The 26992-nt window shown below is 45.6% G+C and overlaps 1 protein-coding gene across 2 annotated transcripts in view; it reads right to left on the bottom strand.

The window, feature by feature from the left end:
* The window catches only part of CENPO (centromere protein O), a 181790-nt gene that overhangs the window by 43941 nt on the left and 110857 nt on the right, over positions 1-26992 (bottom strand). For both annotated transcript variants that reach the window (XM_086925483.1, XM_086925482.1), the window contains exon 5: positions 14801-15060. In XM_086925483.1, coding sequence (XP_086781609.1) covers positions 14801-15060 — 260 coding nt within the window. The remainder of the gene's footprint in view (positions 1-14800; positions 15061-26992) is intronic.

Below are 26992 nucleotides of genomic sequence, written 5' to 3'. Positions count from 1 at the left end.
CTGACGACACCCAGCTGATCCTTTCCCTGACCAACGACCCCGCCGCCGCCAGAGCCAACCTTCACGAAGGGATGAAAGACGTAGCCGAGTGGATGACGACCAGCCGCCTGAAACTGAACTCAGACAAGACAGAAGTCCTCATCCTGGGCGCCTCGCCCTCCGCCTGGGACGACTCCTGGTGGCCCCGCGCCCTGGGCACCGCACCCAAACCGACAGACCACGCACGCAACCTGGGCTTCATCCTGGACTCCTCCCTCTCCATGACCAGACAAGTCAACGCCGTCTCCTCGTCATGCTTCAACATCCTGCGCATGCTACGGAAGATCTTTCGGTGGATCCCCACCGAGACCAGGAAGACGGTCACCCAGGCCCTCGTCACCAGCCGACTGGACTACGGCAACGCCCTCTACGCCGGAACCACCGCCAAGCTCCAGAAGAGACTCCAGCGGATCCAGAACACCTCAGCCAGACTCATCCTCGACATCCCACGACACAGCCACATCTCCGGACATCTGAGAGACTTGCATTGGCTCCCCGTCAACAAAAGAATCACCTTCCGTCTCCTCACCCACGCACACAAAGCCCTACACGATCAAGGCCCGAGCTACCTCAACAACCGCATCAACTTCTACGCTCCCAAACGCCATCTACGATCAGCCAGTCACGCCCTCGCCGCCGTCCCCCGCATCCAAAGAACGACAACAGGAGGAAGGTCCTTCTCCTACCTGGCCGCCAAGACCTGAAACTCCCTCCCGTCCGACCTGCGCCTGACCCAAGACCACCTCTCCTTCAGGAAGAAGCTCAAGATCTGGCTGTTCGAGCAGTAGCAGCACCCCCTCCCCCCCCCACAAGCGCCTTGAGACCCTCCGGGTAAGTAGTGCGCTCTATAAATGTCTTTGATTGATGATTGAATGTATTATCTTATAAATTATCTGCTAATGCTTGTTTTATTTGGCTAAGATACTCGTATGTGCTTTTCTAGAAGGAATCTTGCTGGACACCTTGAAAGCTTCTTACATAAAGCTACTCCTGAAAAAGCTTACACTAGACCTCTGCAACCCAGACAACTACTGACCAATCCAAAGATGATTGGAACAATAGTGGTCATAACACCTAACAACTACAGAGGGGTGTGGCTTGCAGCCGACAATGGTGGCTGCTTAAACACGGAGCTCCGCAATTGAGCCCTATTAATCCTAGCTAAACGGCGCCCGGGACCCCCACCTCTCAAGCTGTGCTTGCCTGTGCGGTGCATTTGCCATTATCAGCGCGTTCTTTTGATTGTGCCCCAATCGTGTTTCGCTTTTGGCTTCCAGCCATTTTGTTGATTGTTGTGTTGCATCCCTGGCCGGCCCTCGAGCCCGATCCCGCCTCCCAGCTGACCCTCCCTCCCACTGATTGCTTAGACTCCGCTCTCGTGTTGTTGCGCTGTGACTCGCCCTGATCCCCTCAGAAGCGGTCGCTCCTCACGCTGCTCCCTGACCTGCCTACCTCCTGTGGTATCGTAGCGCTAGAGTCCCTGATTGCTCTTTGTTCCCTCGCATTGCCCATACAAGCATCTGTGCCGGAGTGCAGTTTTCATTTGTATCGTAGCGCTTCTAATCGTTCCGGACTGCATATTAATTTGTTATTGTAGCGCTATAGCGAAAGTGAGCTTTGAAGTGATTTAAATTGTGCTGCGCTTCCTTTTGCCTGTATACCTGAGCTGTGCTTGACTGTGCGGTGCATTTGCTATTATCAGCGCGTTCTTTTGATTGTGCCCCAATCGTGTTTCGCTTTTGGCTTCCAGCCATTTTGTTGATTGTTGTGTTGCATCCCTGGCCGGCCCTCGAGCCCGATCCCGCCTCCCAGCTGACCCTCCCTCGCCCCCGCCCCCTCTATTATCTACATATGACAGATGCCATTTCGCGCAGCGTTTACGCACAGCGGTCGCGCCCCATGCGCGCCGAAGGTGCGCCAAAGGTAAGCCCGTCTACGCCCGCACGCGCCATGACCGCGCCCAGAGCCATACCCCCTGATCCCCGCACCACCCACCCCACCCGCATAACATATGACGCCGCTACCCTCTTTACCCTTAACCCCGGACGCACACCACAATGCTGCGAAGCTGCCCCAGGACACACCCATGGACCCTTCACCTGCCACTCCTGCAAATTCGCCTGTAACAGGACCCTCACCAAAACCACTAACTCCAAACACAGCTCCGACTAACCACCTGAAGTGCATCCTGCTGAACACCCGCTCGGTCCACAGACACGCCACTGAACTCTGGGACCTTCTCGACACTGCATCGCCGGACGTCGCCTTCTTCACAGAAACCTGGATGAACGCCTCATCAGCGCCCAACATTACCATAGCCATCCCGGACGCCTACAAGATCATCCGAAAAGATCGCACCAACCAAACAGTAGGAGGCATCGCCATCGTCCATAAGAATACCATCCGCATCACGACCAGCTCCGACGATAACCTCGCTACCGCCGAACACCTTCACTTCCAGATCCACACCGACCCCAGGACCACACTTAGAGGCACACAATTCAACGAAGACATCACTGACTTCATCAGCCCACACGCCCTCGCCTCCGAGGACTACATTCTACTGGGAGACCTCAACTTCCACCTGGAAAAGAAAAACGACAGAAACACCACCACACTCCTGGACAACCTGAACAATCTCGGACTGAAACAACTTGTTGACACCCCCACCCACCTTGCCGGACATATGCTCGACCCTATCTTCACCTCCAGCAAACACATCTCCTTTAATCACACCACAGCTCTCCATTGGATGGACCACAGCTGCGTTCACTTCAGTTACAAAACAACCTCGACCCACAACCCCCCACAACCTATTCCTTGAAGAAACTGGAACAAAATCACTACCGATCAACTCTTCACTTCGCTTAACCAACACCCTCCTGCCATGTCATCGGACCCAAACCAAGCCGCCACCAAACTCACACAATGGATCACCCACAGCGCTAACGAATTAGCACCCTTGAAAAACTACCAGATCAAAGAAGGTAGCAAAAAGGCCCCCTGGTTCAACGACGACCTTAAGAAATCCAAGAAGTTTTGTCGTACTCTCGAGAAAACCTGGAGAAAAAACCCTACCACTGACAACCTGACCACCTTCAAGGACGCCACCCGCAAAAACCACCAATTGATCCGATCCACGAAGAAATCAACATTCAAGGATCGACTCGACAACAACACCCACAACTGCAAGGAACTAATCAACATAGTCAAAGAATTTACCAACCCCACCGCCGGCACCAACGACATCACTCCCTCACAAGACCTCTGCGACTCTTTATCCTCTTTCTTCCACAACAAAATCGCCGACATACATAACAGCTTTGAAAACCAGCCAGAAGAACAGTCCACTCCACCCACCTTCGAACCAAAACAGCACCCTCACAACCTTTGCGCCTGGAACCCAATCACTACGGAAGACACCATCCGCCTGATGAACTCCATCCACTCAGGATCGCCAACTGACCCATGCCCCCACCACATTTTCAACAAAGCAGACTCCATCATCGCACCCCATCTCCGCGATGTCATCAACTGTTCCTTCAACTCCGCCACCTTCCCAGAAAGCTGGAAACATGCCGAACTCAGCGCCATCCTGAAGAAAACCCACAGCAGACCCCTCTGAACTCAAGAACTACCGCCCCATCTCACTCCTCCCATTCCCTGCCAAAGTCATTGAGAAAGCCGTCAATAGCCAGCTCGCCGCCTTCCTCGAAGCCAACAATTCCCTCGACCCTTCACAGTCCGGCTTCCGAGCCAAACACAGCACCGAAACCGCCCTCATCGCTGCTACAGACGACATCCGAACGCTACTGGACAACAGAGAAACAGTTGCCCTCATCCTACTTGACCTCTCGGCCGCCTTCGACACAGTCTGTCATAGCACCCTCATTCAACGCCTCAACAACGTCGGAATACAAGGAAAAGCTCTGGACTGGATCATCTCGTTCCTCGCCGGAAGAACCCAGAGAGTCCGCCTCCCCCCATTCAAATCAGAGGCCACCGAAGTCATCTGCGGTGTAACACAAGGATCATCACTCAGTCCCACCCTCTTCAACGTTTACATGAGTCCCCTCGCATCCATCGCGCGACAACACAACCTCAACATCATCTCCTATGCAGACGACACCCAGCTGATCCTCTCCCTCACCAAAGACCCAAACACCGCCAAAACCAATCTACACGAAGGAATGAAAGAAGTAGCCGAATGGATGAAGAACAGCCGTCTAAAACTAAACTCGGACAAAACGGAAGTCCTCATCTTAGGATCATCCCCCTCTGCCTGGGACGACTCATGGTGGCCACCGGCCCTGGGTACAGCACCCATACCTACAGATCATGCATGTAACCTGGGCTTCATCCTAGACTCCTCCCTCTCGATGACCAGACAAGTCAACGCCGTCTCATCTTCATCCTTCAACATCCTTCGCATGCTCAAAAAAATCTTCAGTTGGATCCCCACCAAAACAAGAAAGACAGTCACCCACGCTCTGGTCACCAGCCGACTGGATTATAAAAATACCCTCTACGCCGGGTACCACAGCCAAACTACAGAAAAAACTCCAACGCATCCAAAACGCCTCAGCCAGACTCATATTGGATTATCCTCCGTCAAGCTCACATTTCCAGTCACCTGAAAGACCTCCACTGGCTTCCCGTCAACAAGAGAATAACATTCCGCCTCCTCGCCCACGCACACAAGGCCCTATACGACCTAGGACCCGAAAGCCTCAACACACGACTGTCCTTCTACACACCCACCCGCCAACTACGATCTTCCAATCTAGCCCTCGCCGCAATTCCGCGCATCCATAGGTCCACCATGGGAGGAAGATCCTTCTCCTACTTAGCGCCAAAACTTGGAATTCTCTCCCCACTCACCTCCGCCTTACACAGAACCACCCCGCCTTCAGAAAGCAACTAAAAACCTGGCTATTTGATAAGTAATGCACTCTCCCTCCCTCAAGCGCCTTGAGACCCTCTGGGTGAGTAGTGCGCTATACAAATTCCTGAACTTGAACTTGAACTCTCGCACGGCGATCGAGGAGGGAGTGCCCCCCCAATTGTACCTCAGAACCGGGAGTGACAGCGGACAGGAAAACCTGCTGGGGCGCGATTGCTGACTGCCCGATGAGCTGCGGGGGAACAGCTAAGATGGCGGTTGTGGCGAGGAGTCGGACCCTTCCGACACCGCGTGGAGGAAGTAGCTGCAGAAAGGCAAGACTCAGCATTGTGAGGCTGCGACCGGCGGACGGGTCTGAGGGGGTCATAGCCTCGAGAGCGGGGGCAGGAGTGAGACGAGGCAGCGCCGACCAGCGGAGGAGGGGCGGCAGAGACCCGCGATCCTACCGGGGTTCGCGCCCGAGCTGGCTGGTGCGCAGCGAGATGGGGGCTGGAATGGCGCCTGCGGCGGCTCCTTCGGATTCCTAGAGACCGCTGTGAGGGAAGCGGCTGCTAAGGTGCAGGACCTCCGCCTTCAGGGCAGCGACTGATAGCCATATCCGAGGGGCCCTCGCACCGGAACATAACGGCGGGACTGAGGTGAGACTGAGCTAGCAGTGAGCGGTGGAACGATCTGAGCCAGAGGGGGACCGCACCAGGATCTCAGCTGTGGGTCGGAACAAGCATAAAAAACAGCAGGTAACGGACTCCCTAGTGACGGTTAGTATTGGGGTCACATTGCTGGTAATCGAGGTGAACGCTGGTAATCGAGGTGAACACTGCTAGAGGCGACGCGCCACCTCCAAATAACATCCGGTGACTGGAACTTGGCACTACTAGCTCGCTGACGGAGCAGGGAGAAGACCAGCGCTCTGTGAGAGTAGTCACGGGTGTCAATTCCCGGGGCTCACCTACAAAGCACTAACGGCAAAGGATAGACCAGTCCAGTTCGCTTCCGCAATACCTGATGATGGGGAAACTGAAGGGGAGTGAGAGCGGTACCCAACCGCCCGCGGAAGGAGAGGTACCTGCACGGGAAGAGCAAGGGGAACCTGAGCAGGTGCAAGACCCTCACCTACAGCAACAGCTTGATAAAATCCTGTTGGCGATAATGGACACCCGCACGGCGCTCCAGCAGGACATAGCACAGGTGGCCACGGGACTGGGCTTGTTACGAGCCGATCATGGGACATTGGCCGACATAGTCACAGCAGTGGAGGGTGCGCTCCAAAGCATCGAACCTCTACAAAAGGACCTCAAAGCTACTCTGACCAATGTGCTAGAACGAGTTGATGCTTTGGAAAGAAGAGCCGAGGATGCAGAGGGTCGCAATCGCCGGAACAACATCCGCGTAGTGGGCTTGCCGGAGAAAATTGAAGGATCGGACATGGTACAATATCTGGAAACCTGGCTCAAAACAGTGGTGGCACCAGAGGGCTTATCTACCTTCTACACATTGGAGCGAGCACACCGGGTGCCGGCTAGACCACCTCAACAGGGCCGACCTCCACGATCGGTGGTGGCCCGGCTGTTGCACTTTCGGGACCGGGACTTGATCCTCCAGAAGGCGAGAGTGGATGGTCCCTTCCAGGTGGAGAATAGTAGGGTCAATACCTTCCCTGACTACACATACGAAACCCAACGCCGTCGAACCTCATTCTTGGCTGCCAAGAGGGAGCTCTGCACTGAAGGACTTCAATATTCTCTCCTATTTCCGGCCAGACTCGGGGTCATTGTGGATGGCAAAACCTGTTTTTTTTTTAAACCCCGGACGACGCCTGTGCTTGGCTAGAACTCTACAAGGCTGGAAAGGATGACGGCGAACAAAGAATGCGGACCACCACAGAGAGCTTGCCTCCGCGGAAATGCCGACGGCTTCGAAATAGGCAGCGGGGACTGAGGAGGCCCTCCGTGTCCCAGACGGAAGCGGAACGGTGAGATGTGTTGGCAGCGGTGTCCACGCTATCAACTACGCAGCAGCCTACATCGGTGGAAGGCACAGACTCGGAGAAGGATAACACCCGATCTGACTCTGATCACTCTGAAACTAACAGCGTACGATTACCAAAGGTCACTCCAGAGACGGCTGAGGGGATGTTGGACGAAGGGTAGCTGGTCCTGTAAGGCCGATTGGATGGTGGACTCGGAGCTGTAATTGACTTCCTGATGTGACCTGAAAGGGAGGTTGGTCGATTGAGTGATGCAGGGGGGTGGGAGGTGGGGAGCTTTGGAGGGCACTATTTATCTGGGCTTAGTGAAACAAAGAGGACTGTTGGAGTAGGTGGCCACCGGTTGGCGCACGGTCCCCCCTCACTGCCATTAAGGCATGCCCACAGTGTCTGCTGGTGGGCTTCGAAATGTGTTGGAAGTTGTATTAGTTTGGATCGGAACTAGGTGGTTGTTGCTAGGTCCTGTTCTTGGAGGGGGAGGGACAGGGGCTGTTTGGGAGGGATAGTCACTGATGCAGATGCAGAATCAAGATATATGCTGTACAGGACACTAATGGAGAATGGGTGATACGGCAGATTTACGATGTACAACCTGGAATGTGAGGGGGCACTCATACCATGACAAGACGACATAAAATCCATGCATATTTGGTTTGTAGGGGGGTACACATAGCACTGCTCCAGGAAACACATTTGACTAAGGCCGAGGGCATAGCGCTGCAGCGTAGGTGGAGGGGCCAAGTGTATAACACCACATACTCGGCGTTCGCTAGGGGTGCATTGATCTGGATTAGAGCGGGAGTCCCTTTTTAGGTTACTAGCCAGCTGACAGATCCTGACGGCAGGTTTGTGGCAATACAAGGAAAACTTAGAGGTAACGACATAGGGTTCTGTAGTACATATGCACCCAATGTTGATCAACTGGAGTTCCTGGCGAAGCTATCTGGGTCTTTGGCGCACTATCTTGCTAGCCCGTTAGTGATAGGTGGAGATTTCAACTCCGTTGCAGATGTTTCTTTTGACAGATCGCATCCCCATTGGCCGAGTCCCCGATCCGTAGGCTGACTAAGGGTAGACTAGATTGGCAAACAAGATGGGGTTTAGTGGACGTCTGGCGTTCGCAATACCCGCTGGAACGGGACTGCTCCTACTTTTCAGGAATGCATGAATTACATGTCAGGCTAGATGCGGTGCTATGTTCCACGTTGGTGCGCCCGACGCAGTACAGTCTGAGTATCTGGCCAGGACGATCTCAGATCATAATCCTCTGCTCATTACGTTGCACTGGATGACCGGAGTCTCTTGCATCCTCACTTGGAGATTGCGCCTGAGACGATGGACGACCCGCTTTTTCAGAAGACGCTAAGAGAAGGGATTACCCACTATTTTGCAGAGAATGCTCGATCAACTGCCACAAGAGCAACGGAATGGGATGTTTTCAAGGTGGTTGTCAGGGGAATTTGCATAGTGAAGCACGCAGGGCTGCGAAAGGTGCTGCTGACCGATCTGGCCACAGCTGAAGCCAAATTGCGCGTGGTAGAATTGTGGAGACCCGGTCACCCCGAATTGCAGGAAGAGATTGGTACGGCAAAGGAAGCAGTGGCGGCAGAAATGGAACGATTGCGTAGCTACGACCACAAAACTGACGTGATGAGGACACATGCGGAGGGTGACAAAGCAGGGACGTTGCTGGCTTAGTTGGCAAATCCCACTAAATGAGGTTCATCTATACTGTCGCTAGAGACAGAAGGTGGGAATCGAGTAAACACTCAGAACGAGATACTGCAATGCTTCTTGCGTTACTATGAGAAACTGTATCAAAGCACAGTGGCAGACGGGGACCCTGCTGTTGATGCCTTCCTGGAAGTACTACAACTGCCGGAACTAGAACGGGAACAGGCAGAAAGCTTGGGCAAAGACATAGAACTGACATAGAACTGGGAGAAATCAGGGGTGCTATTAAACACATGGCTCGTAACAAAACCCCAGGTATAAATGGCTTCCCCATTGAATTCTACGCGAAATATGTAGACATACTAGCGCCAAGACTCCAAGAGGTCTACAAGGAGGCGAAAGAACTCGGACAGTTGCCCCAATCTATGCGGGAGGTGCTGGTGATCCCGCTGCTGAAACCGGGTCGGGACGGGGGAGAGATGGTCTCCTATCGCCCGTTGTCGATGTTAACCACCGACTACAAAATACTGAGCAGTATATTGGCAACCCGACTTTTAAAATATAAGACCACATTGATCCATTCAGATCAAGCTGGCTTTATACCGACAAGGATGACAACCACAAATGTAAGGCGGTTGGTGCGACTACTGGAAGAGACCCACCCTGAGGCACAACAACCCATGATATTGTCAGTGGATATCGAAAAAGCATTCAATAGCTTAAAATGGGGGTATTTGTACAAAACGATGGAGCACTTTGGCCTGGGAACAGACTTCCTACAATGGACAAAGGTGTTGTATACGTCGGTTGTGGCCAGAGTGAGAGTGGGTACGCTAATATTGTCGCAGTACCCAGACGGTCAGGGAACAAGGCAGGGATGCTCTCTGTCCCCCCTATTGTTCGCCCTGGCGGTAGAACCTCTTGCGGCAAAGGTCCTGACGGGAGACTACTATGGGGGCTTGGGAAGCAGAGAAGGTCAACAATACATATCGCTATATGCGGACGATATGCTGCTCTTCCCTGAAGATGCGGGCAGAGCGTTGGTGGGAGCTGGCTCCCTACTTTCGGAATTTGGCTACATAATAGGCCTGAAAGTAAATTGGCTGAAAACATGCCTGTTTCCGGTGCAACAGGGGGAGACCCGGCCCACAACGGATAGAGAGGTGAGATGGGAACCCACCTGCTTGAAATACCTAGGCGTACATATTTACCACACTGCGGCAGACATGTTGGAAGGGAATGTGGGACGTGGCATACGACCCCTGAAGGGTAGCATGGCTTTTTGGGCCACCCTCCCGTTATCGGTGACAGGCCGGATAGCCCTATTGAAAATGATAGCGTTCCCGCGTTTCTTGTATTATTTTAGAACACTGCCGATATGGATACCGGGCTCGATTTTTAAGCTACTGAAATCGCTCGTGGTAACCTTCCTCTGGGGTACGGGTAGGCGTAGAGTTGCGCAGGCAACGCTCGTCCGGCCTAACGCTGAAGGAGGATTGGCGGTCCCGGACTTCGAATTGTATTATCTGGCAGCCCAACTGCAGTTTTTAACTCAAGCAATAGCGAGAGAATTCAGAGGACCGGAACAGCAGAGGGGTAGGGGAATACCGCGCCATATCCTATCGTTTATAGCATTGCAACAGAAGCTGAACCTTAAAGCTCTTTTACTGGAAGAGAGAACGCTTAGACTCTGCTGGAATCGCTCCCAACGTAGAGCGGGAGTCCTGCACCCGTATGCGCCCGGAATCCCGCTAGGAATGATAACGGCGCTGCCGCACGGTGGGGACTGGTCACCATTGCAGGCCTGGGAGGAAGCGGGTCTCCAAGTTTTGGGAGATCTATACGAAGATGGGGTCCGGTTACCCTACCAGGCACTACAGGATAGATTTGATCTTCCGAGAGGGGGATTTTTGTTGCATGCAGCCTTGACGAGGGCAATGCAGGCACACTGGCGGGAAGGGCTTACCGAGCCTAAGACGACGATGGCCTGCCAATATACCCTGATGGCAGCTGGGACCTTTAAGGCGGTCACGTGTCTCTACTCTAGAATGCTTAATGAGGGGTTAACACCTCTGGAGAGACTGAAAGGGAAGTGGGAGGTCAATATAGGGAAGGAAATCCCTGAAACCGCCTGGACGCAGATAATACGGAGAGCCTGGAAGAGCTCGCGAAATGCGAGATTTCAGTTAGTACATTTCTATATTCTCCATAGAGCGTACTTGACGCCTGGAAGGATCTGTAAATATTTTAAGGTTGCAGAAGCGGCATGTCTCAGATGTACACGAGCTGGAGTAGAATTAGAACATATGCTAGGGTCTTGCCCAATGATGGGGTCCTACTGGATGGAGGTAGGAGACAACCTAAATGAGATAACAGAGAGACAATTGCCATTTGATATGGCCACTAGCGTCCTACACTGGTCCCCCCACACATCCAAAAACAAAATTTCGAGTAAATTTATTGACATGGGGCTCATACTAGCAAACCGGGATATCACGAGACATTGGAAAGTGACAGTAGGGTCTAGCAGCAAAAGGTGGAGAAATGAGTTTATAAATTGGGCGAATAGTGAGAGCGCGCTGCGATATCAACAAGCGCGAAGGTGAAGCAATGATAGAGAACTGGAAGCAGCGACAGCATGGGAGACATTAGTACAGCATTACGAGACTATGAGACGCAAGAGGACTAACTAGAGTGTTGCATCATGCAGGGGAAGCCCCGTAGCATGACAGGGACATCAATAGGATTAGGATATAGTGTTTTCCTGAGCACAAGTGATACAAGGGATTATTGCAGCTATATGCATCAGTGACGAGAACTGGGAGGAGGGAGGGAGCAACTTTTGTTAAGAAAAGGGAGTCGAGGGTATAAAGTAACGGGGTTTATTGGGCTATATTGGGGGCACGGATTGCTCACAGTGACACATTGATACAACACATAACGAGATTTAGACGGGGGATATCCTATTACAGGAGAGGTAACACTGAGATCATTGGGTCACCTGTGTTTATGTCTGTATTGTACGAAAAATCAAACTACGTTAAAAAAAAAAAATAACGCCTAACAACTACAATAAGGCCCAGGTACGCTTGACCAAAGCCCAAGTCGCCTTTTGTCCCTTCATGGGATGCAATCTTCCAACATCAGCACATGGAGGAGTAACAGCAACCCTCATATTTCTAAGCCTCTCTGGTGCAGTTAGCCCAGTCCATTAGTCTTTAGTCCTGTGCCTTGCTGAAACTTGAACGCAAGATAGGTGTGCCCTCATGTCCGGACTATCGCAACACTTTGCACCTCCTGCCCCCATTTATCTGTTTCATAGATTCCAACTGCAACAGAACACTGCAGAAAAACTTTTTTCGAATCTTCAGCCACTAGAAAACAGCCAGGTAATCTGGTCTCCTCACCCATTGCCTCTAGTTAGGACAGAATCCTTAAAGGGTCTGGCATTACACGTGGCACTCTACAAAGTTGCACCTTTCTTCCTACAGAGGAATTGCTGAACTGTCAGTCTAAATGTAGCCAGAATAAAAAAAAAACTATATTTGATCTTGTTAAAATAAAGATCATAAAAGTAAAATAGACATCATAACAGTACAATACAACATGGATTACAGTCTCATGAAATGTTGGTGAATACACTTAAATTTTACATAATACAACAGATCAGAGCTTACATAAAATCTTCTGCATGAATAGCAAATAGTAGAAAGAGAATAAAAACGCTACTATTAGTATGGGAGCTTAAACCTCACACAGGAGACCGCCAAAGCACACCCAAATTTCATATACTAATATAAGTGTTGCATTCTTTGCGTAATCGAAATATAATCATATATATATATATATATATATATATATATATATATATATATATATATATATATATATATATTATTCCATTAAAATTGGGCCTTAGAAGATTAAAATATATAAACTTTAAAACTGGTCATTAATATCATTATGAGTCAAGTGATCTCCTAGTCATTATTGACAAACAAAGGTAGGACGCAAGGCAATAGCACACATACTGATCAGGCAAGGCAATAGCACACATACTGATCAGACAACATTTGAAAGAAGTATAAGGCAGGGCGACATTGTGTGAATTTATATTTCCGCATAAGATGGAGGATGTATTTTTGAGATGCAATGCATAAAACTTACAACAACAAAAAAAAGATGAGGTGCAAATTAGATTGGGAGGAAGTTCCGTCACATGAGCAAACCGGCAATGCATTTGGTGAATAGATGCCCGTAGGGTAGCCCAGCATGCACGGAATAAGGTGCAATCGAAATCCTGCTAATATAAAGCGATGACGCATATTAGTGACAATCACTAGGTAAGAGTTTGCGTCTAAAGGGATAAAAAGGGGATCTTCAAATATGATATCACCATAAATTTGTTACGATTATTTTCATATCTGTTACTCCATCTTTTCGTTAAAAAGAGTTTATTTTTTTTGTTCTTTAGGGGTCGTTTGGCAATTTGCTGGGTTTATAAACAAAGATTGCAGTCCCAAAGCAGTCAATGTGACTAACATATTGTATCCCTTCTCCACAACGAGTGCCATAATAAAATCGGAGCAAGACAAACTATATCAGATATATAAGGTGCATTCGTCTCTTGATGCGTTTTAAAATTAGAACAGCTACTAGGGAGCATTAAAAGATTTTTGAAGAAGGCATCTTCTATAGTTTGTAAGGCATTGACGTATGTCAGTCCCCAAACCCCGGCCCCATATGTGGCTACAGAAACTGCTTTTGCTGAATAGATCTTTTAAATGGCATCCAAAAGGCGTAGAACCTAATTTTTTCGTAAAAAAAAAAAAATGGGAAAAATACTTTTTTCTAGCATAAGACATCTGTTAGTTACCATATTGGTCCTTGTGGCCTTACCATTAAATAAAACGCCCAAGTAAGAAGAGGCTGGGCGATTTCAACTCTTTGGCCTGCAATCTGAAAGGATGGTACTTTTTTAGACTGTTTCCCTGTGATCAAAATATAAGTTTTATATTTATTAACCTGGAGATCTAATGATGCCATAAAGAGGACATACTCGTCAATACGTTTTTGCAATGCCACCCCAGTCCTTGCTATCAGCACTGCGTCATCTGCGTATAGTACTATAGGGATACGCTTTTTATTTTCCATAGGTACATAGAGTTTGCCAGGGCTGAATCAATACCATTCGTACAAATGGAAAACAGAAAAGGAGCCAGACGCAGCCCTGCCTAACTCCTCTGAGAATTGGGAACCATCTTGTACATTCTCCCCGACTCCCATACCGTGCACACGCCAATGTTTTGCAATACAATTGATGTATGGATATAATTATCTCATCTACACCCATCTTTCTCATAATTCCCCAAAGTTTATAATAGTAAACACAGTCAAAAGCTGCTGATAGATCCATAAATGCCATAACATTTTGTACCTTCTTTAGCTAAGGAATACTTAGCTGCGATCAGGTTCAAATGTAAACAATGATTCAGGGTCCCTTTCTCAAAACAGTACTGTACTGTAATTAAAATATTTTTGCAGTGGCCCAATCCTCTAATCTGTTTAATAATAAATGGCCCATCAACTTAAAACTGTGCCGTCCAAAAGGGAGATGGGCCTGTAGTTTGTAGGCAATGCCTTTTCACTTTTTTTTTTTTATAAATAGGAAGGATGCTCGTCTTTTTCCATGATTAATGAAATCTCAGCATAAAGGCCCATCTCTGAATTTAAATCCTGAGGCACAAAATATCACTATTTGAAGGCATCACTTTTTTTTTTTATCAGGACAGAAAAACTCAAGCTCCCTTCCCTGTCCCCAATAGCAACCTCACTCAGAGATATGGCCATTCTCATAGAGCAGCGTGGACCTTGAGATGGGACACAGCAACCAACGCCCTTCTCAATCTCACAGGCATGCACACACATGCCCCGGAGGGCAAAGGGACAGCACTTCAGCGCCACACTACTGATAGCTGCTGCTGTACCGATAATAATATCCTGAGTAAATACGAACAATTGTTAGATGAGCACTGCGAATTGAATAAATTCATGGCACTGGGGAGACCGGTCTGTAATTAATGAACAACTGACATGTGGGTCTTAAGCATGTTCCTGAGGAATGAAGATCACAGTTTTCTGCTAGGGAATGGAGGCACAGTTACAGTAAGAGGTTGTGACATCATGAAGGGCTTTACCTGCAGTTTATCAGCCTGGTACTTTCGTCCGGCGTAAGCGTTCAAGTGATCGAAGAGAACAGACAGGAACCTCTTTAGATTTTTTTGTAGGTGCTTCTTAGCTATGTCCTGCAGCGGAATAAATATGGGGACTGAATGGTGGTTAATCCGGATGTACGGTCTCAAAGTCAGGTCGACGTAGTAGGAGACTAAGTAAGTACACTCATAGGCAGTGCTGATGCAGATGCAGACACCACGTGCAGTCACTTTTCCACTGATTCCTATAACAAAATGAAAACAGCATGTAAACAAGGTACATTATTTTACGGCAGTCAATGCCATGAAGAATACACACTTAAATGCATTAATTTACAACACTGATTCTATTCCTGAAGCATTTCCTTTGTGATTGTGCACCAGGTCACATCAAAGTTCAAAGCCAGGTAAGTGATGGTGGTGTCAAGACAATCTCAGTCTTCTGCAAAGAAGAATTAGTTGAAGTCTAGTGCTTGTGAGACACTGATAATGTTTACTAGCCATGCCAGGCAATCCTGCTGGGGAAGTGCAGTGGATAATGTATGCCAGGCAAGCTATTTTCAAGACTTGCATCAGTTAAAAGCAAGTTTAGAGATGTCAAAAATGATGGGGTAAAATAGGCAATGGCATTAGGTGCATTATATGAGGAGTGCGGATACACGGTGCACCTCATTGGGTTTTTGGGAAACCATTTAATAGAGATTTACCATTGAAAATCCAAGACAGGATTAAAACCTGTACTAAACTACACTAGACGACCAGACGACCGCATGCTTACGAGACGCCGATACCAGATATATGGCATACACTTCATTCTTCTTTTGCTGATTGAAAACAACGAACTGAGGGTATATCTTGAACGCATAATCCGTCTCTACTACACTTGAAAACCGTGCTGAATATACAACTCTCAAGACGGACGGGAAGCTGTGTATAAAGATATATTTGAGTCAAGCCCTGAAGAAGTCCGGTTTCGGACGAAACGCGTAGGCTATTGTTTTTATCTACAAATTTTGAATAAAAAGGAAAGAATAAAGAAGAAAATTGACTTGGAACTTTCTTGGGAGAACATTTGAATATCTTTTCTCTTATGAACAAATGCAGACTAAGCATTTATATTGTGTTCACTAATTGTTTTTGGTGTGCAGGGTCAACTTGTGGAATAGGATTAAAACCTGTACTAAACTGTGGGAGACATGTGGAAAATTATACTCCCTAAGTCAGTTTTTAGTAACATATAGCAAAAAAAGCACATAAACGGTGTGCTTGACATATTTCTCACCATGGACTAGAACTATAAGCCAAAACAAAAGCTGTTTGAAAATAAGAATGACCATTACAAACTGAAATATTAATAGGCAATAAATGTGCCAAGCGGACTTTGCTGTGTCCTAATTCCGCAACATGTAGGTGACACACAGACAGCTGCAAAATGTGCACTTCCCACTGAGCTATTCAGAAAGAATCACAAACCTCATGAGTTGCCTAATGTGGCCTTCAGCTATTATATTTTGGCATCCTGTCACTAATTTTGTTTCTGCTCAACAGTTTTATTAAGGGTTTCACGAGAAATAACAGCATTAATGAGGTTAATACAATTTAAGGCAATAACAATAGTATAAGAAACAAATCCATTCAGGGCATTTGAAATTAATGAAAATAAAATAATTCTATCGAAAATAATTCACAGTGTTATGGAAAAAAAATATATATGTATTGGGAAAAGTTAATAACATTGATCGTAATTGATGTAGTGGAATAAAGAAAGTAAAAGAGGAAAAGAGAGAAAGGTATATAAACAGACAGAGAAGGAGAAATAGGAACAAATACAAAGAAATTAAGTATAAAATTATAAACATTCACTTTGGAAACAACGAGAACAAGAGGGTTAAATAGAAATAGATTTTGTTGCTAAAAATCTGGTAAATGATCATTTATTTTGTTGAGAATGTGGGTGGAAGACCCGTGCTCTGTCAATTCTGTGATTTGCACAATTGCCATTCCAACAGAAAAGTAAAGATACGTTTAGAAAAGTCTTTCCAACAGAAAGGTGATTTGCTGAAAAGCAGTGAAAACGATCTAGTATTTTATAGTTGTTGATACAGTTACTAGTGTCCAAAAGTGAACAGATCCCATAAATAGACTGGGGAAAGTAAGCGGTAAAATCAATTTAAAAATACAATTTACTTCTAATTTAATGTAACTTAAACGGTGTAAATAGTAGTAAACTATCAAGGATAAATTATGTTTGAGTGATAGTGCAGCTTTCGAAGTTTTATGTTCTTTCAATCAGAGATTTAGGTCTTGGTGAGATACATTGCTCAGCTCCTTATAAATTTTTTTTAACTCTGGCAACATTACACTCCCCCAAAAATTAATATAATTTTATAGGAAACCAAAAACACAAAGGAACAAATGGGCGTCTATTTCATATAATACTTTTTAATATTATTATGTACAAGCATTGATAGGTAGATTAAAACATTCTTGTAAATCTCTAATAGGAATAATTTTCTACCCTGTCAATAGCTGAGAAATCCAAGAAAGACCTTTCTTCTGCCAATATTTCCAATATTAGCTTATTGTACCAGATCATAGAGGGAGGTAAGATAGTAAAAACGTAATACTTTAAATACTTTAGAAATTAGGAGTTCTTGCAATAAATACCAAATGTGTTTAATTAATGGAAATTTCTTCAATTTAGGCCAATTATTCATATGCAGTTTTTTAATGAACACTTTTTTCCATACTAACCCATAATTATTTAATAAACAAGAGGCTTTGCTGATAATAAAAGCATGGCAAAAATCAGGAAATCAGACTTCCTTCTGCTTTGGGTCGTTTCAATTTACACAATGCAAATTCTAGTTTTTTTTATTCCATATGAATTCTGACTAAATACCATTTAAACTTTAAAAACAAATACTGGAATTCAAATGAAGCTAACCACTCACAATCAACAGCATTAAAATCTAGATTAAGGCACTAAACTATATATAACTGACGCTAATTTACACTGGCCTGCGATGTGCCCATTTCTTCCATCCATCATATTCTGAAAGAATAGTAATTTATCTTATGCTGTAGCTTAGCATATATCTTTAAGTCTCAGAAACGTTTACCAAACATGCTCCTGGGATGATGTCGTCAGTGAGGTCATTTGTGATGAGTGATGTAAAATGTGAGGTTATGAACAGTGCATTGCAGGGTCGCAAGTTATGGTCAGCTCAGGTAACTATAACTGCTGAATTTCTCTGGTTTTGTACGAGTAAAATGTTAGCCGAACTATAACATCCCTGTAGCCTTTAGTTTTTTCTGTGAATTTTTAGGTTTGAAAAATATTTCTTTCCCAACTATAACATACCTGTAACCTATGGTTTTGTCAGTGACTTTCTAAGGTTTACACATTTTTTATTTCCTAAGTATAAAGTCCCTGTAACCTTTGGTTTTTTCAGTGAATTTCAACAGTTTTTTAATTTTATTCTCTAACTGTAACCTGTTGAGATGTTATTTCTGTGAAATGAGCATTGTGCCAGAATGAATCCTGCCCTGCGTATTTATCCAAGAGGAGGTCACCGTTTTGCACAACACCTCTACCCAAAGAGCGTACTTTCTACTGGCTAATAAGTAAGTGGTAGCGCGTTGGCTAAATGTATAGTGCATCTCCTACACTACAGCTGCGTAAAGGACGCTGAGAAAATGTCTCCAGAGACCTTGTGTGTCTGTAACTTTGCCAATTTGACTGTTCCTCAAGCGTCTTCGGTGAAACTGCAGAGAAAACACACTTGGATGATTTGTACTTTACAGAAGTAAGTGCTTCTTTGTTTGTTGGAGATGCAATTGTATTCCTAGGCATCAAGAACTAGTCTCCAAAATCATCGGAAAAAACATAGGGGCCTTTTAGTAAGCTGTCCATCATCCTAAGGAAAGGGCAGGATGATACTAATGTATATGGGGCGGGATTTCTAGGCAAGTTTACATATTTCTAGTTTTAAAAAGGTTTAGACCATGATCTCTGATATAGCCAATGTGTACATGGACAGCTATGAGGACAAATTTATCTACAGCATCAATAACTCTTTCATAGAAAACATTACTCTATAGAAGAGGTATGTCAACGATGTTCTCATGATATGGACAGGTAATTCAGACTCATTAGAGGACTTTTGCACTGGCTTAGTGGCAGATCAAGAGATATAAAATTCACTATGACGTTTAGTCAAGAACAGATAGGTTTCCTGGATCTAACCCTCAGAACTGAAGAGAACGTGTTGTATACTTCACTATTTAGGAAACCATTGGAACGCAACACATTACTGGGTTACTACAGCCATCACCCCAGAAACCTGAGAGATAATCTCCCCCTACGGCCAGTTCCTTAGACTTCGGAGGAACTGTACCCGTAGGTCAGACTTCTTCAGGGAATCAGTTTCACTAATTGCCAGACTGAGTGATCGAGGTTATCCTCGCAGTCTCCTGAAAAAATCCAGAAAACGTGCGTGGTATTGCCACAGAGACATTATTAGAAGTCAACTAAAATAAAAATATTGAGAGTGACAACATTGTCTGCGTCTTCACCTTTGGCAATAGGAGCAATAAAATAAAGAAAATCAATCATTACTGGTCACTCATATCAGATGAAATAGGTACCACTGATCGCCACTTTTTGCTTTCAAAAGGGGAAAAAACATCAGGGATCAGGTAGTCAGTTCATACTTGAGGGACAAATCATCGTCTAACATACGATCTCAACTTATGCTACCACCACAGCAGGGTCACTTCAGATGTGGGTGATGCAAGGCGTATGATCTGACAGTTGAACAAAAATAATTCACACACGCAAACAGACATTTCCAGCTCCTCCATCACACCAACTGTAACACTCAGGATGTGATCTATATCATCAGGTGCCCTTGCAACAAGGTCATACCAAACTGAAGGTCAAGACCAGAATCTTTCAACATTGCTCACGAATCAGATGTAAGGTTCAAGGCGCCTTATTAGTGAAACACTTCAGTGTGATGCTTCAACCCATAAAATAGTCTGAAGTGGTGGGTGTTAGAAAAGAAAAAGTTTTACTCAATCCTAGAGGAGGTGCCCTCACAGCCACTTTGAATTTCCGGGAATGTAAGCGGATATACATTGTAGACTTAGTACACAGGAGATTGAATGAATCAGAGGAGATCTCGAGACAAATCTGACTCCTTTGCACAGGGTGAACCAACAGTCCTCATCAAAACTGTTCCTAACATGTATACTGCACATGAGTATCGTATGGTTCGTCTAATTGAAGTTGTTGAATTGCTGGATAACACCTAAAGCAATGTAATGTGAAGGTGGCGCACAATCTGTATTGACCGAAGACTTCTGAACCTTATTCCTTCTCGGTTAGCCAACATACATATCTAGAAAAATGTGTGCAATAGATTTAATGTTTTCCATTTGTTTTGCTGTATGCATTGGAACTACTCTATTGTGTATTGTAAGACAACTGCTTCCACTGTAATATTCTTTATGTGAAGGAATTAGTATGCTCATTCTTTCTACAAAATTGTCACCCCTTTTTAAATTTTAAAGAATTAGTATGTATATATATTTAGCCACCATTTTTTGAGATGCAACCAGAGTGTTTTGGAATTTAAAATCGTTTCCTAATATCACGATTCAATAATATGTATGTTTGAATATACAAACAAAGCAGGGGTGTGTCTTATGGTTGTATCCGGTGAATGAATATTGGCAATGCATGTTACTGTGGGACATCCAAAATAGTTTACCTTCAAGGAAACTTTTCAAAAACAGTCTTCTCGTACCTTCTTACGCTATATGGGGAGAGTGACTTCTCTATGTCAGCGATGAAAACTCAACACGTTTTTATCCTTCTCCTTTACTCAAATGTAGTCAAATATTTTTCTTACTCGAAATCCTTTATTAGTCTTTCTTTCTCCAATGTAACCCCTAAGCGGCGCAGTACCGTGTTTCATCTGGAGAATTTGGCTCCAGATGAAACACTGTACCATATCCTTTATGAGCCTTTCTTTCTCAACATAACCCCCAAGTGGCACAGAATTGAGACATGTGTATTGTAACATACAGATAACGCGGTTCAGATACAACCATCTTGGAGCACAACTCGTTGACACTTTATCAACGCGTTGCGTCATTTTCCATGCCAACACGTAGGGATTTGCATTCCTAACATGCTTGCCGTGCATGCGGGTGCCGGCGGCTCCGTTTAATCTATTTCAGTAGGAGCTCTTCTCCAGGCCTGGAGGACGCTTTTTCACCAGATTCGAGTGAGAGATGCCATAGCCAAGTTCGGCGACTTGACTTCATTCATTTTTTATTCCTTTGAATCATAAGGACAACACAATGATTATGTTTTCTGGTACACAGATGTCAAGGCAGCAGGCTTGCTACTGATATATGGAAACTTATGCAAACGGAAGCAGCTGGCCCCGTTTTAGGTCTCACTGAGTCAGCGCATGCGCTGCTCTGCAAGACATTTTGTAAGCATGTTTTAAAAGTGCTGCTACCAAAGGCTTGGCCAAGTGCTGCTACCAAAGGCTTGTTCACCAGCTTGCGATTATGCGCACAACCACGCGCGCCTCGCTCCGCCACTCCAATGCAGTGCGCCTCGCTCCATCCCTCCCCGACCACAGAACGCGTCCCCGCGATTGTGATCTCTTTCAAGGTATTTCACGCACTTGTTCTGTAATCTATGTTGTCTAGTAATCAAAAGTAAAGAAATAGATGGTTTTTTCTATGTCTTTACTTTTGCTAGAATTGTTGCACCTGCACTTTACTTTTAACATTGAAAGTAAAGCGCGGGTGCCGCGATTATAGCAAAAGTAAACAAATAGAAAAAACATCTATTTCTTTACTTTTGCTATAATCGCGGCACCCACACTTCAAAAGTAAAGCGCGGGTGCCGCGATTATAGCAAAAGTAAACAAATAGAAAAAACATCTATTTCTTTACTTTTGCTATAATCGCGGCACCCGCGGTTTACTTTTAACCTTAAAAGTAAAGCGTGGGTGCCGCGATAGTCTGTTAGATATCAAATTGGACCATTTCAAAGCATTTTAACATATTGTAGCATGTTGAATAGACTATTGTTGTGACCATTTGGTGTTAAAAAATATGTTTTGTATGTTTTACCCCCTTTTCCCCACCTGCCGGTCGACGTTCCCGCCCTCAGACCTGTAAACAATGATCGAGGCAAGGCCTCAGGAACCAGGCATAATACCCCCTTTTCTGGGCCGTTTTATATAGTGGCAAACTCGACCTGAATGTATTTAGGCGCTTTACAGAAACACTAGTTGCATTACAGATGGACACATTGATTTTTTTAGGCACGTCGAGATTATGTGATTTGTTAATCTTAAAATGTTTAGGCTACAACCCAGTTACCCAGCTTAAAGGTCAGCAGCTCTAGCGGATACGCCACATACTCTGCCAATTTGATCGTCCCAGAGTAATTTGAGGTAAACAAAAGTCACCTCAAAGGGGGTTGGGAGGGTTCAGGTGCCAGGCACGCATGGGTCCTGGTGTGACACTCCCATTTCATAAATGTCTCATGTCTACTGAAAGCCTGCAGCTTTGGGCACACAGAAGTTCCAAAAGAGGGTGGAGCTTCCACCTTAAGGCCCCAAAGCAAGACTCTAAAATCAATTTATTGCTGAAAACGGCATGCTCAGCCTGTCATCCTCCCGAGGTCGAAATGCTCCAAATTATTCTTGTTTATACTGCATATTGTTCTTAGCGCCGCACTCATCACAATAGCTGTTTTCCAAGTGTGCCTCTTCTGTCCCCTTCCAGTCTTTTCTTTTTTTGATTTGATTTGGTTTGGTTTGGGTTTTATAGAGCGCGTAGCTACCCTCGGGCGTCCCAGCGCTATAGTGTCGGCCTGAAAGTACTCCTGGGTTAGGATTATTGGGGGAAGAGCCAGGTTTTCAGTAGTCTGCGGAATGATAGCAGATTGTTTTCTGTACGGATGCTAAGGGGGAGGCTGTTCCAGAGCTTGGGGGCGTTGTATGCAAAGCGGCGCCCACCCATGCGTGCTCTTCTTATTCGGGGGACGCTGGCAAGAAAAAGGGAGTCCGACCTGAGCTGTCTGGTAGATTTATGGGGTTTGATGAGTGGTTTTAGTATAGGTGGGCCTTTACCTTGTAAGATTTTATGAGAGATGCATAAGGCTTTAAAGGCGATGCGCTCCTGGATGGGGAGCCAGTGGAGAGCCTTGAGGGAGGATTTAGCCGAGCACCTTGATTTCGTCCCCGTGAGCAGTCTTGTTGCGGCATTCTGGGTGTGCTGAAGGTTTTTAATGACAGCTACTGGAGCGCCTAGGTACAGGGTGTTTCCATAATCCAGTCTAGATAGAATAAGGCCCTGGATAAGAATTTTTCTAGACTGGGGAGGGATAAGAGGGAGGATCTTCCGGGCTGCTCGCATGAGCCCAAAGCAAGTGCCGGCTGTCTTTCTCGCTTGGGCTCTGAAGCTGAGGTCCTGGTCGAGAGTTGGATGTCCCTCCAATTCTCATCCCCCTTCCACCCTCCATCTTTCTCTCTGCTTACCTCTCACCATCTTGTCACTCTCCTTATCTCTTCCTGGCCCTCGGTTGCCATCCCTCTGCTACATTCTTCAGTCTTCCTCAGCACCACTCCTTCATTGGTGCTCGTTTCTGTTGTATTTTGTGAAAATCATTGTACCTATGCCTGCCAGTGCTCATGTTTTTTGAATGGCAGTATGGTGTGTCACTCAGTGCAAACGCATACTAAAATCAAACCTCTTAAGCTTTGTCAATGCTTTAACAAATGGTCATTGGTTAAGAAGTTTTGCGGGAAATGCTATAACTACCAGAACGATTCAGGAACAAAAATTCAGCATGGTAATGATCACGTATTTCAAATAAGGGACCATCTCCAGCTGCTTCATTGTTTATTGACGGAAAGTGGTCTAATTTTCTACATTTGCTCACACTCTGAATTTTGCCTATAAAATGTGCTCTGCCTCCATGCCCCTTGGTGTGTGTTTCTGTGTGAGAGTAGAAGGTGGACGAAGATAAATGGTCACTGAGGTAAAAAGTAAAAGAATGAAAAGGAAATATTTTGTGCACAAACTACATATGCCTCTCCTTCTTACTGTCTATCTATTCTGTGCAGCTCTCACCCCTATCTATCCACCATGCCACAAAATTCCACTTCACAAATTCCCTTTACGCCATACAATTCCACCCCACACAATTCCATAACTAACAATTCCAATACAACCCACATAATTCCATACCCCTTACATCCCCTCTACTCCAAACCAGATCACATGGGTAAAAGACACTGGGCCAGATGTACGACCAGTTTTTGCTTGTGCAAACGGGTTTGCGACCCGTCTGCGCACGTAAAAACCTACATGGCCATGTACAAACACTATTTTGCGAGTTGCAAAAAATTGCAAGTCGCAAAATAGTCTTTTGCGACTCGCTATTAGGAAGGGGCGTTCCCTTCCTAATAGCGATACTCTAGCATGTATGAATGTTTTGCGGCGGCAATTACAGTTGCGAAACACTTGCAATTTACTGCCCTCTTCAAGAGGGTGGTAAAGGAGTCGCAAATGGGAAGGGGTCCCAGGGGACGCCTTCCTCTTTGTGATTGGCTCTAAAAATATTTTTTATGGGCAGGCAGTGGTCCCATGGACCACTGCCTGTTCTTTAAAAGCAAGCACTGGCCTAGCCAATAGGTCTCGCCTTTCAGACCTTATAAGTGTTTAGCCATGCAACAGTTCATGTTGTTGCACCAAGGATATTGTGCTGCATAACTAAATACTAATAAGGTCCCAAACGTGAGACCTATTGGCTATGCCAATATTTGTTACATATTGAAGTTCTGAGCCTACAGAGATAGCATGATATTTAAACAACCACTACACTCCGAGCAGGAGACACCGGAGGTAAGAGCAAAGAATACTTACCTTGATTCATTTAATAACCTTTGAATTGCATGGACATAATAGCAACTATATTTTTCACAATCTTGGCACACAGATTTCAAGGTAGCAGGCTTGCTCCTGAATTTTGGAACATTTCACAAATGGAGGCAGCGGGCCCCGTTTTTTCACTATGATTCTACAATCCCAGAGAGGTTGTGTGATATTTTGAATTATCCACTACACCTAGAGCGCTTGATGCCGGAGGCGAGTGTGCAATTTATTTATTGAATTACCAGTGGATACATGTTCTTAGTTTTCTCTTTGTTAGACCTTAAGGGAGCAAGCGGTGCCCCTAATTTCCATATCAGATTTACTTCTGTCAGGATTGCCACACTTGAGCTAACCTTTCAGGGAGATACTGGTCACCTTGTACTGACAGCGAGGTCAACATATTTTGGCATTTCACTGGGACAACTTTAGACGATGAGCATTATACTTGTGCTTTCGCATTTGTCGTATACTAAAATAAAAAAATGTTGGCGCACATCGCTCTCTAAAGTACATTCAAACGTCTTTCCATAAAGGCAACACAAATACCGTTCGTAGTCCTGATGAAGATCCCACAATGATTTGTTTTGATATTCACACAGTTCTAAGGGATCCAAACGTCTACGTATACAAAATTAATCGTTACTGCCCAATTAGACCTTATAATTGTGAGAATAGATGCTAGGTCGAGTTAGGGTTTCTCATGGATAAAACAATGCTGAGCTGATTGATTGGGTTATATGTGTATTGTTGTTTATGTATAAAATGTATTGTGATTTGTGTATACAACTTCATTGTACTCAACTGCCATGTGTTTTCTCCATTGTGCAAAACCCAGATTGTTCTTTTGTTTGTACATGTCCTGGGCTTTATTATTTAGTCTATGAACGTAATGATTTTTCTCTTATATAAACTTTACCCACATTCCATTTGGTGTATGTGGTCTATCTTGTAGGGAATCAGTGTTGTGGCTTATCACACCATTAATTGGAGTCCTCCCATCTGTGGGGACAGAATAAGAAGTGTTTTAAATGTATTTCGTGGCCAAAGTACTGTTCGCGTAACATACTTATCTCCAGGTTCTGTGTGTAACTGGGTTACCCCATTGGTATTAACGACTCCGGTTTTAGCAGCAGATGACAAGAAAGTACCCACTCATCACAGACACAATGGGAGATATTGCGCTCGAGGAAAGCAAGGATGCAAACACCTTCATCAGGGATTACAGATAACTTTTCATGGTAAAAATACAGAGAAAACAAACTTGGCCTTTTAGTGTGCATCTTAATAGGGAAAAATATAAAGGGAGCACGGACAGCTTTTAAGAACAATTGATGGACAGAATGCAGAACAATGTCATACATTCACCCCAGTTCAGAGATCTGGACCTAAATCAATCTTTTTTTGTCCACCATGCCATTCCAGTTTGGACCCGGCCATATGCAAATCAGTCTTGACCCTGCACCCAATGGGAACAGTCCAGTCCGAACTGCCAGGCCAGGGCCTCCCTGGACTGGACACAAGCATCCTAGGACCGGGTTCGGGCTTTCAGCCCTCATCAGCCAGGATAGCTTGACTCCAGTCGCATGGAGAGCACCGGACCCACGTCTGGGCATACCCAGCCCACTCAGGGTGACAAATGCAAAAAGAACAATTGGTGGACAGAATGCAGAACAATGTTATACATTCACCCCAGAACAGAGATCTGGGCCTAAATCCATTTTTTTTGCTCACCATGCCATTTGTTAGCGTTACAGCTAGCTAAGGCAGGGAATGCTACCAAAACCTCTATTTCAGATACTTTGATTCTTTACTAGCCCGAAGGCCTGTGACAATCCTGAGACCCGATCTCAAGCTCTCTGTGATGATCTTGCACAGCATTTCTTGCAGAAAATGGAAATTATCTATGATAGGATCTCCCTCTCCGGGAGCCAGCAATCAGACCTCTTGAACCACCAGCATCCATAATAACAACTGCTGGAAAGCTTGCCCCCTATATCTGCCGAGGAGGTGGAAGCCTTAATTCATACAGTAAAATCGGGCTCCCTCCTTGACGTTATTCCAGCTAAAGTAGTCACCGCCCTCTCCAAACAACTGTCTTCGCCCATAGGCACAATTCTCAACCTCTCTATGAGAGAGAGCTACCTTCCCCGGGAATGGAAGGCAGCACAGGTTATCCCTATTCGTAACAACTCCAAGTTCTCT

The sequence above is a fragment of the Lissotriton vulgaris genome, chromosome 6, assembly GCF_964263255.1.
Source record: "Lissotriton vulgaris chromosome 6, aLisVul1.2, whole genome shotgun sequence".
Classification (NCBI taxonomy): Eukaryota; Metazoa; Chordata; class Amphibia; order Caudata; family Salamandridae; genus Lissotriton; species Lissotriton vulgaris.
This window is presented reverse-complemented; position numbering and strand designations above follow the sequence as displayed.